The 12767-nt window shown below is 36.1% G+C and overlaps 1 protein-coding gene across 4 annotated transcripts in view; it reads right to left on the bottom strand.

Moving 5' to 3' along the window:
- Window positions 1-12767, bottom strand: part of PHTF1 (putative homeodomain transcription factor 1) — a 53783-nt gene that overhangs the window by 1697 nt on the left and 39319 nt on the right. For all 4 annotated transcript variants that reach the window (XM_045546846.1, XM_045546843.1, XM_045546844.1 and 1 more), the window contains 7 exons: window positions 11524-11745; window positions 8225-8353; window positions 7554-7826; window positions 6693-6824; window positions 6121-6207; window positions 2306-2461; window positions 875-970 (listed from right to left, as the gene is read on the bottom strand). In XM_045546846.1, coding sequence (XP_045402802.1) covers window positions 875-970; window positions 2306-2461; window positions 6121-6207; window positions 6693-6824; window positions 7554-7826; window positions 8225-8353; window positions 11524-11745 — 1095 coding nt within the window. The remainder of the gene's footprint in view (window positions 1-874; window positions 971-2305; window positions 2462-6120; window positions 6208-6692; window positions 6825-7553; window positions 7827-8224; window positions 8354-11523; window positions 11746-12767) is intronic.

Below are 12767 nucleotides of genomic sequence, written 5' to 3' on the forward strand. Positions count from 1 at the left end.
GGAGAAGCATTGATTTAATTTATTTATTTAAAACAGACTAATTCACTTACTTTTTCTTGTATAAAAACACCATATGGCCACAGCCGGAGCATGGGTCCCCCACATGGAGACTCTTTAGGCCGCGGTCAGTGAATTCCCCACAGGGAGACCTGGTGGAAACACCTCTTTGCAGAGGTTTGGGATGAAATAGCTGTAGGTCTTGGAGACAGCAGCAAAGGTGGCCTTGGCAAAGCTATCCAGGGTGGCAGTGCAGCCCCTGGCCGAGGTGCAGCAGTGGTAGATTACCAGCCAGCAGCGGCTTCTTGGGCACAGGGGCCAAGGTGATGCCAGTGCCTCTGAAAGCAGGGATGGGGCCACCAGCACAGAGCTGGCAGCCAGCCAATCACCTTGCAAGGGCAGTGTGGGGCTTGCCAATCTTGTTTCCTAGTAGCCGCTCCACACAGGGACGATGGACAACTTGGCCATGATTATAGTCCCATGGATGGCACTGGCTACTTCCTTGGAGCACTAACACCCAGACTAACAGAGCCATCGTAATCTCTAATGGTGACAAATGTCTTGAACCTGGTCATTGATGGGCAGGGAGAAGAGGCAGATCTCCTCCCAGGGACTTGATCTTCATGTCCTTGATCAGGTGGCCCGACATGATGATGGGGAGCCACTCTTTGTCCTCAGCCTTGCCTCCAGTAGCTCTGCAACTGCAGCTCTGGCCCCAACCACCACCATGACCTGTGCCCCAGACTCCTGCCCACTGCCAAAGCCTTCGCTCCCAGGCCTCCTCCTGGTCCTGGGCATCATCCATCATTTGATGTTTTCTCAGAGAAGCTGATTTAATTTAAATAGTAGTAAAAGTGTATCATAGGGTATGACTTACTTTCAACAACTTGGTGGACAGCTTTAATACATTGTTTACTAGAGTAAGCTGTTCTTTCTTATTTGGCTTTTTTTCCATCTTAAGATATAAATTAATCTAAAGAAAGGAATGGAGATTAAGGTAAATTTCATAGAAAAAAAGATAAATATACTGCATAAAATCTGGCAGATTACAAGGGTTACGTTTTCAAGTAACATAAATTTTGAAATTCCAGTAGCTATTCCTATAGAGAACACATCCTACCCTGCCCCATTCTCCTTTACTTTTGGCAAAAAAAAAAACAAAAAACCTACATAATAAAGAAAATACTTAATGATGAAGCAATTAAAAATATCAAAACAGGCCGGGAGTGCTGGCTCATGCCTGTAATCCTAGCACTCTGAGAGGCCGAGGTGGGAGAATCACTTGAGCTCAGGAGTTCAAGACCAGCCTGAGCAAGAGCGAGACCCTATCTCTACTCAAAATAGAAAAATTAGCCGGGCATGGTGGCATGCACCTGTAGTCTCAGCTACTCAGGAGGCTGAGGCAGGAGAAAGCCTTGAGAGCCCAGGAGTTTGAGGTTGCTGTGAGCGAGGCTGATGCCACAGCACTCTAACCCAGGCAACAGGGCAAAATTCTGTCTCAAAAAAAAACAAAAAAAAATTTTAAAAAAAATCAGAACAATGAAAAATTTTAATATTAATTGTAATATAACATAATTAGCATGTAAACTTCTTGAGCTCAAAAACTACATGTTATTCATCTTGCCTGTCCCTCAAACGATCTGACATCCTCATTAAACATTTATGAAATGAAAGAAAATGGCAGCCTTTACTTTACTAATTCCTTATGTTTTCCCTTACAGGAAGAATTCTCTGCAATGATACTGAGGCCAAAATAAAATAAAATAAAATAAAGTCACTAATGATCACAAATGTCTTAATTTAAAGTTTATGGATAAACTTGAAATTAACAAAATTTTTAAAAAACACTTTATACTATTCTGTATTTACAAGAAACATTTCTCAATCTTAGTATCTATTTGCATACTGAAAAATAAGTATTTTCCAAACACTGAATAATGTGTTCTATGTCTGATACAAAAGAATTCAAGAAAATTATACATATTAAATGACAAGTACTCTAAAGATCTAATACTTGATGTAGACTATGAGATTAAAAGCAAACTCCATTACCCACCAATAAAAATACCTCTATAGTAACACAAAGGATTTTCAATCCATCAGATTTTAATTCTCACAATCCTGGGACCAGGTGAAGATACTTTTATTAATATAAGGAGAAAACAATTACAGAGCAGCAAAGTGACTTATGAGGTCATAGAGCTAGAAAGTGATAGCTAGATAGTAATTCAATCCTAAATCTTCTGCATAAATCTTACAGTATATTATGCTACCCCTAAACCACTAAACTGACAGAACCAATCAATACCTGTTCAGTAAGCAATATCGAAACATTGCTGTATTTCTTATTGGTTTCAGACCCCAATGAGGCCAGGCGCAGTAAAAAAAGTAGTAAAGCTGTTTCCCAGATCAAAAACTCCCAGTTATAAGCATCATTCAGGAAAGTTTTATGTCCTTGGAGAACCTATATAAAAGACAACAAAGAAAGTTAAGTTTTTCATTTGTCTTATAATCATATAATTACTCCTTTATCAATTTTAAAACATTTTTTAAAATCCAACACTTTATCTTAGCTTTTCTAATTGGAGTTTTCCAGTGAAAATTCTAAGAGAGCTGTAACACTAAAAAAATCCAGTATTTTAATATAGAAGAGTTTTAATACTCATAAAGTATTATCTATTTAATTAATCATTATATATTTCTCTAAGTTTCCTAGATTTTATCTTTTTCATGAAAGACAGTAAGGGTCTAGAAGTAGCAAAGAAGGAAAATATAGTAAGTAAAATAAGATTAATGCATTTCTAGCTACTTTAACCACCAGTGTGTCCACTCACAATTATATGGTGACCATTTTTCAAAGTTTTAAATTTGCATTATGTCTAGTGATCTCCCTATAACATATGGCCCCTCCCATTACTATGACTAGAAAACCCTAAGGATCATTTTTTATTCCATTTTAGGATCCAAATAACAATAGCAGCAGCAGCTACCATTTATTGAGTGCCTATTAGGTATCAAGTTTTCTGGTAAAAAGTTTTTGTTTATTTTAAATTTGTTGATTTAAAGGTGAAGAAATTTACCCCACCAAGCCCAATAGATGGAATTTATTGAAAAATATACAGAGAACTCTAACAGAAACCAAATGGAGACTTTTTGAAAAATAATAAGTCACCAAACAACTGCCCTCTCTCTCTCTTCCCTTAGAGCCGTTTAGGCTCCTATCCCCACTCCTCTTAGCTAATTTCATTGCCTTACAAAACTTTGTTTTGTGCTTCCCTGCTAATTTTCACTTGTACCAGCTTTGGTTTGTCATGGCACCCTATGGCTCCACAAACCCTTGCTGGCATTTTTTTCTCCAAAGTCCACCTGATATCTCAGGTTCTTAATTCTGATTTCCAAAAAAGAGAATGTTTAGCTTAATCTGGGTCAGATGTTCACACCCGTCAATTAGGGGGAGGAAAGTAACAAATAGTAACAGCCTAGGCCCAACTCTTCAGAAAAGTGATACACTTTGTTGCACAGCAATGGACAACTAATTCACACATCACAAACTGTTACAAAACTAAACACAAGAAAAAACTCTTAAAATCAGCCAGAGAGAAAGGATATTACATTTAAAAGAGCAGCAACAAAACTAACAGCTGCCTTCTCAAGATAAAATATGGAAACTGGGCTGGGTGTGGTGGCTCACACCTGTAATCCTAGCACTTTGGGAGGCTGAGGTGGGAGGATTGCTTGAGGCTAGGAGTTTGAGAACAGCCTGAGCGAGACCCCATCTCTACAAAAAATAGAAACATTAGCCAGGCATGGTGGTGTGAACCTGTAGTCCCAGCTACTCAGGAGGCTGAGGCAGGAGAATCACTTGAGCCCAGGAGTTTGAGGTTGCAGTGAGCTGTGATGATACCACTGGACTCTAGCCTGGGCTACAGAAAAAGACCTTGTCTCTTCCCACCACAAAAAAAAAAAAAAAAAAAAAAAAAATCATTCAAAAATGAAAGTAATACTGATCATCACCTAAGAGCACATTTAGGAATAACATTAATTGGGTGTCGGGCAGCTGTGGGGGGGAGGGGATGGGTGTATACATACATAATAAGTGTGATGCGCACCGTCTAGGGGATGGACACTCCTGAAGCTCTGAGGGAGGGGGGGGGGCAAGGGCAATACACATAACCTAAACTTTTGTACCCCCATAATATGCTGAAATAAAAAAAATGAAAGTGATAAAAGACCTTTCAAACAAGTAAAAACAGAGAATTCATCACCAGCAGATGAATGACACTAAAATAAATATTAAAAAGGATACTCAAGTAGGAGGAAAATAATCCCAGAGAGAAACAGAGAAATGCAGGAAATAATGAAAAGCAATAGAAACAGTAAATGTGTGGGTAAATATAAATGAATGATACACAAAACAATAACAATTTCATCTTGTGGGTTTAAAATATATGTAAAATTAGAAGGAAGGACAATACTGACACAAAAGGTGAAGGGGCAAATGAGATAGAGGGTTCTAAGATCCTACCATTATCAAGGAAATGGTAAATTAATCATTTTATTAGACTATACTAAGCTAAAGATGCATATTGTAATCTCTGTGTTCATTATTAAAATAATAGTAAAAAATATATATAACAAGTTAATAGAGAGGATTAAGTAGAACATTAAAAAATGTTTGGTTAATAAAAAGATGGCAAGAGAGAAGTGAAAAAGGAAAATTAACACATGGACCAAATAGGAACCAAATAGTATTTGTAGTTACAGTAATTATGTTAAGTTTAAATGGGCCAGAAACTCCAAAATACTAAGACTATGAAGCTAGATTGAGAAATAAGAAACCAAAAAAGGACATGTTGATTACAAGAGACACATCTAAACTATGAGAACAAAAAAATGAAAGTGAGTAGACAAAGATATAAGATGCAAAAACTAATCAAAAGACAGCTGGTGTAGTTAAATTAACATCAAATGAAGTAGAAACATCAGAAATAGAGATATTTTATAAGGTCATAAAAGGCAAAGAAAAGCCTGAGACTTTTCCAGATTAAAGGAGACTAAAGAGACATGACACCTAAATGCAATATGTAATTCTGAATTGGATCCTGGATTCAGGAAAAAAAAATTAAAAAGATAAAGGACATAAAAGTCAATCCACCAAGAAGATGGATAGTAATTCAAAATCTGAATGTGCCCGGTTACCCAGCTTCGAGATATATAAAGCAAAATTGACAGAAATAAAAGGAAAAACAGACAAGCCCACAATCATAATAGGCTTAACACACCTCTACCAATGGCTGACAGAATAAGCAGACCAAAAATTCAGTAAGAATATAATTTCAGCAACACAACTAATAAACTTGGACTAACCAACATATATAGAACACCACTGTAAACAATGACAGAACACCAATCCTTTCACAGTGCTGATGGAAGATTTAATTAAACTGAACATATGCTGCATAATAAAGCCTCTACATATTTCAAAGGTCTGAAAACATTCAGAGTATGTTCTCTGACCACAGTAGAATTAAGTTAAAACTCAATAAATGGGCAAGTATAAGATAAGCCTGTAGCTTCTTGTAATATAGAAAGCACAGAAGTGCTTAAAAAAAAAAAAATGATAGGACGATCTGTCAAAAGGACACAGGAGGGGGCTTCAAGGGGCTCCCACTGGCCAAATCTGGGACAATTTAGGCATAAAAACAAATATAGTAATATATTTTAACACACTGGATAAAAATAAGAATGATCGATTCCATAGTATAATAAATAAATGAGAAAGAAAGGAAAGGTCTACCTTGGAGTGACAACTAATAAAGGTAGAAGTAGTGATGCAGTTAGAAAATCAATATTCTGCAATCATGGTATGACAGCTTTATTATCAGTCAATAATTACCAACTAAAATTAAATTAGAGTGATCTTCGTGTCTTAAAGGACTTCAAAGGTATCTTTATTCCCATCTTTAAAAGTTACAAAAATTAACAAGTATCTATAAAATAGTAAAAGAAATGTAGCTACATTAAAAAATACATACTTAAATACACAGTGACCTGCTCTAAAACAAGAAGTAAACTCTGTAACAAAATTTTCATTTTTCCTTAAAGCAGACATAAAACTTTTACCTGGGCACAACAAATAAAAGCAATCGAAAGTGTCAGTAAGAAGACTGAAGACACAACCACATCGACTGAACGCTGTGGACCCCGTCTCTGTGGAGTGAGACACACAAGTTAAAATTTTAGTTTATGTCAGAGACAACAACAGCCCTCACTTCATTAACACTCTGAATTTGACTACATTAGTGTGAAAACAACATTTATAAGAAGTTTTTGACATAGGATTTTAACATATTTTGGACATCATCAACTTTATTGAAATCATACCTTTCCAAATTAAGGGGGGACTAATTCATTGACATATTTTCAGCTGAAATATTTCCCAAAAAGTAAAAAAAAAAAAAAAATGCAATATTTATCACTCCACCCTAGGAAATTTAAATTTTCCCTTTCTAAGCTCTTACTTACCCCTGCCTGCTTTACAGATAGATGGCATCCAACTTGATGTCCAGCAAGTCTGTCACTCGCTGATATAATCTGTGTAATAACCAGAACTACACTGCCTACTAACTGCTGCCAGAAACTTCAGTGAGCATATTCTTGCATATTCTCTCTATTGTTAGTTAAATAAAACTCACCTTTAGATAGGAACGAAGTGATAACCATATTTTAATATTCTCCACCTTTTTAAGTCTGAAATGAGGTATTTCATATTTCCTAGCTTTCCTGGCTGAAGTAATATGGCTGAAGAGTTTTGCAAATAAAAATCTCTAGAAGAAGTTTAAAAAAAAATCACAAAGTGAAATGTACATATGTCTCTGTGTATGCATTCATATAATTGTCAACAATATTCCCAGCATATAAAGAATATTTAAAAGAATGAAATCTTAATCAGTAATCATTTAGAGGGGCAGGGAAAAAATTTCATTAATAGTTCATGCCCCTGTTGCTTCCAAAGCACATTATATAGTAATATACTTCTTCACAAAATGGTACACTCTTGATATTTGCAAGGAATATCCTTTGGAGATCCCCAAAGAATGCTTGGAGTTTATGAATCTCCAACTTCACAACTCAAATGTTTCTATATAACTCTGGGTTATTTTCAAATTATATTTCCCTCCAAAATCACATTTCTTATGCATATCATCAATATATTAAGTCTTCAATCCATAACTCATCAAATTTCAACAAATTTATTTCTCTAAAACATTTTCACAAAAACATTATCACTTTGAGAATTACTACCTATGCCACAGATAAAAAACAAAGTCACATACTTCTACACATGGAGCTCAGCAAAATTTCAGACTACAACATGTCATTTGTAAATAGTCAATAACACAAACATTAAAATTCACAAATACCAGATGTCCACTTATCAATCTTTCATTGCCCACATTAACTTTTGGAAAGAGACCAAATCAAAAGAACAAAAACTCAATGGAATACCATATACAAAAACAGAGGTAAAAAATTTTACTTATTTCTCCACTGACCTGTTTATATGTTCTCTCTGCCACACACATCATGAAAAAAAACATCCAAGTAAGACACAATCTTTCAAAAAAATTAATTATAGACAAAATAATAATAGGTGTAACAGGTGGTGCGCCACAAAAGAGAGTCAAGATCTCCTCAGCTGAAATGGACTTTAGTTGGTCAAGGCTCTTCTCACGGAAAAGTCGATGTATAAAAGGAAAAAATGCTAATCCAATGGTGACAACATTTCCCAGCATCTGATAACCTACTCCTTGCTGATATGCATTAACCTGGGAATTGAGTTAAAATTTCCATCATTATTGCATAGCTAAATGGAGTTACAAAGCAGTATTTATCAAATACTATTTAGACTATTAAAAACACATTTTAAAAGTACAAATATAAATGACACAGATTTATGACTTCTAGATCTTATTAAAAACTAGGCTTAAATGAGATAAAGAATATTTGTAGAGTACATCTGAACTGATGTTGTTCATCTCATCCTAACAGAGAACATGTATAATAAAAAAAATACTACCAAGACTCTGACTAAAAAATTAAATATATATATATTTGTGTTTCAAGAGCAGTCGTATTGCTTTAATCATGAAGTAGATTCTTACAAAATAGCTCCTGACCACTAAGTACATTTTTTTGAAACACCTGAATACTTATTCAATCTTACCCTGCTCATGATGATGCCACTTATTTCCAACACGGACATATCCATCTTTTTGCACTCATTACCTTCCCAGATTATTGCACTGACTCGATCAGAGGCAGGACTTGAGTTCTGAAGCCAGAATAAATGGTTCTAAAGAGAAAAACATAAAAGTGTTTATATCCATTCTTCCTTTCCTCCGTTAGTTTCTTTCCCTCTGGCTAGTTCGCAGGCTACATTCACCAATGTTGAATCTCATCAGTCTAGTCTCTCTCTCACAAAGCTCATCACGCCAATAAACCACCTCTATGATGCTGATTTACAGTCCTCTTTACTTTTCTAAGCCATTTTCTTCCCTGGAGAGAGGCTAAATGTCTTCTATAATGAGAAGAGAAAGGATTCCATGATCTCCAAGGTTGTTTCCCTCTCTAAAGGTGGGGAAGTGATGATAAGCTTAGTGTATTCACAGGATATTAAGGAAGAAAGTATTTCCAGAGCAATGAGACTATACTGGGAGAATCAGGAAGTAAAATAGGAGAGGTGCTAAAAAGTCTTATATATCACACGAATGACAAGAGTTAAGCCTGTCTCTGGCCTAACCAGGACACAGAAAAGTAGTGAGATTTAGAAAAGCTCAAGCTCAAGAGACAGTCACAATGAAAACATCTCCCTGTCCCCCTCTGCTATATTATGTCTTATTTTTCAAGTACCAGCTGAAGACCCATTTTACTTAAAATAGTCCTCTTGGACAGCCACAGCTTCATTAATTTTGCCCTTGTCTGAAATTAAAAACCCATATAATCGGTATCAGACAAATTAGCATCTTATTATACGGTGCTTTTATAGTGTCCTCTACTTATTTCCTATATAATCATCTTGTCCTCAAATTAAAATAAGTTTATAGAAAGGAATTATATGGCATATTTCTTCTTTCTCTTACAATGCTTAGTATAATGCCAATGAGCATTTATTGATTTTATTCATTGATTCATCAATTTATCCAACAAATATTTATTAAGCACCTGCTATGTATCATGAATTGTAGATAAAATGGAGAACAAGATAGGCTTCCTTGCTATCAAGGAGCCTACAGACTTCTGAAGGAGACATAATTAAACAGAGTTACTATATGGCATGGTAAGGAAAGAGAAGAGTGCTTTAGAAGTATTTAGGAACGGCTTCCTGAAGGAAGTATCACTCAAGCCAAGACCTGCCTGAAAAATAAAAAAGAGTGAGCCAAAGGAATGGGTATTAGAGAAAAGCATGTCCCAGGCAAAGAAACCAGCATGTGTAAAGGCCCAGAAGCACACAGGGGCTAGTACATATCAGAAACTGGAAGAAGTTCAGTTGGGCTGAAGTACAGCATGTCAAGAGCAGGGAGGGAATGGTCAGAGATGAGACTGTATTAGGGCAAATAAAAGAACACAAAAACACAATCAAGGCCAGGCGCGGTGGCTCACGCCTGTAATCCTAGCACTCTGGGAGGCCGAGGTGGGAGGATTGTTTGAGCTCAGGAGTTCGAGACCAGCCTGAGCAAGAGCGAGACCCCATCTCTACTAAAAATAGAAAGAAATTATATGGACAACTAAAAATATATATATAAAAAATTAGCCGGGCATGGTGGCACATGCCTGTAGTCCCAGCTACTCGGGAGGCTGAGGCCGTAGGATCACTTGAGCCCAGGAGTTTGAGGCTGCTGTGAGCTAGGCTGACGCCACGGCACTCTAGCCTGGGCAACAGAGTGAGACTGTGTCTTAAAAAAAAATAAGAAGAAGAAGAAGCACACAATCCAGAAGGAAGAACAAAGGATTTTAAAGGGAGTGACTGTATTATCACATTTGTATTTTAGAAGTGTCACTCTGGCTGTAGTGAGGAAAATGAAAGGAATGGAGGCAAGCCTAGAGAAGCTGATAAAATGATCCAGATGAGAGATGACGACAGCCTGCACCAAGCAGGGTAGACACAAAGGGACAGATGCAGCTATTTAGACAGGTGAATCAAGAGAACATGACGACAGAAATGATGGAGAGAGTGGGGTCAAGAATGACTCCAAGGTTTCTGCCTTGGGTGGTTACTGGTGGTATTCAGAAATATGCGGAATAAAAGGAGAGGAAAAGGTGAGGCACAGGGAATTGGGAAATGAATTCCAACTGACCTGGTGAGTTGACCACACCTAGTTATTCTTATATATGTCTTAAAATTATACCGCAAATCCCAAAAGTACTAAGGAGGTCATAACTACTGAGGGATAATATATTAATAATTTAGATGAATATTCAGACTGAATGTAAAGAATATTTAGACACAAACTTTGATAGCAAAATTGGAGAAAGTAGCATAAAACTTTAATGAGAAAATGTATATTGTTTCTGGTTAGTTTTTTAAAAATTGTATACATTTAATAAAGTGGATTTTTGTCATGAAAATGTATAACTTAAATCAATGGTATCTTAGAATTAAGAAATTCAATAATTAAACTAACATATATCCATCATCCACTATTTGCAGGCCATTATGTGGAAATATTTAGCCTAAAGAACAAAAAACTAAGAAGGATCATGATCATGGTGATTAAACATCTGAAACGTTGGTATGAGAAACATTTCTTATCTTTCAGTCTATCCAGCAGTGGAATAAGCTGTCTCAGGAAATAATAAGCACTCCCGCTCCTGAAGTATTCAAGCAGAAGCCAACTGTCCCTCTGATGGAGATATGAATAATACTGCTAACATTTATTGGGTGCTGACTCTTGCTACACACTTTATATTATCTCATTAGCTTTTCCACAATATTCCTAAGAAATAGGAACTATTATTACCACATGACAGATGGTAAAAAATTTCTACAGATACAGAATGAATCTAGTTAAAAGGCTGATACCTTCTAAGAGATATCTGATTTTATGATATCAATATAAAACCTGAAATTAAAAACATAACTTGATTTATTCATTAGAGAAGCAAGCAAAGCCATTTCCTAGTAATTCATATACAATACTCTGATGTTTATGAAGATTATAAGGCAGACATACCAATCAAACAACCTTGCTAATGTAAAATGAACATTAAGGATCATTCTTAGGAAACTAATGAAGAAAAGAGATATGAAGAAAAATTTAATTTAGGGCAACTCTACATTACTAATTCCTGAGTTATAATCCTAACATCTTTACTTATAAACTATGCTCAATTTTCTAGCCTCTAAATTGGGGATAACAACATTATCTACCTTATAGGATTATTGTAAAGTTAAATGAGACAATATAATGCCTGAAACATGGTGAGTACACAGTAAATGTTAGCAATTATCACATGTTCACAGACCTGTTGAAAAACATCCTCTTTGGGGTCGCGTTTGGTCCCTGAGTGAAGGGTATTCACATGGGCCCCCTCACTGTCACTGGTGACAGATGACCGGCACTCTGGGCCATGCAGCAGGTCGTCCCACAGCATATCCTCAGTCTCTGAGTCATGGCGGGTGCTTTCTGAGTCTCTTCTTGACATGTTGACACTTCGAGAGCCACCACTCACACCAGATCTAGAGCCCTTTAAAGGAAAACAAAACAAAACAAATTTTTTATTCATCTTTAAAAAGAATTACATATCTGAAAATTAGAAGAAGTTATCTATGGCAATGGCTGGCAACCTTCATAAGTCTGTCATCATGTATTCATTTGTTCACAAGCCTTCACATAATAATACATTTTAATATTTAAATGTTAAACTCTGATGTCTCTAGAAGAGAGGATTTTCAAAGGACTCCCTCTAAGAAGTTATTGCAAAGTCATGGGATTGTTCAACTAAGGTGTTCTAGAATGGGAATGACTCCTGTAACCACACCCAGATGAGCTACTCAATTGGCTTGGCTGAACCTTTTGACATACACAAAGTGTCCCCAACTCTAAATATTGTGAGACTGCCTGGATTGGATGAATCAATATTGTTAAAATGACCATATTGCCCAAAGCAATCTGTAGAATCAATGGAATTTCTATCAAAATACCAATGTAGTTTTTCACGCAATTACAAAAATAATCCTAAAATTCATATGGAACAAAAAAATAGCCCAAATAGCCATAGCAATGCTAAGCAAAGAGGACAAAGCCAGAGGCATCACATCGCCTAACTTCAAATTATACTACAAGCCTATAGTAACCAAACCAGCATGTTACTGGTATCAAAATAGACAAAATAGACAAATTGATCAATGGAACAGAATAGAGAACCTAGAAATAAAGCTATATACCTACCACCAACTGATCTTCAACAAAGCAGACAAAAACATACGCTGGGGAAAGGCAACGCTATTCAATAAACTGGATAGTCATATGCAGAAAAATGAAACAGGATCCCTTTCTCTTACCACATACAAAAATTAACTCAAGATGGATTAAAGACTTAAATATAAGACCTGAAACAACAAACATTCTAGAAGAAAACCTAGGAAAAATTCTTTTGGACACTGGTCTAAGCAAAGAATTTATGACTAAGACCCCAAAAGCAAATGCAATAAAAACAAAAATAAACACATGAGGCTGGGCACAGTGGCTCACTGCTGGGCACAGCAC

Source organism: Lemur catta, chromosome 3, assembly GCF_020740605.2.
Source record: "Lemur catta isolate mLemCat1 chromosome 3, mLemCat1.pri, whole genome shotgun sequence".
Lineage (NCBI taxonomy): Eukaryota > Metazoa > Chordata > Mammalia > Primates > Lemuridae > Lemur > Lemur catta.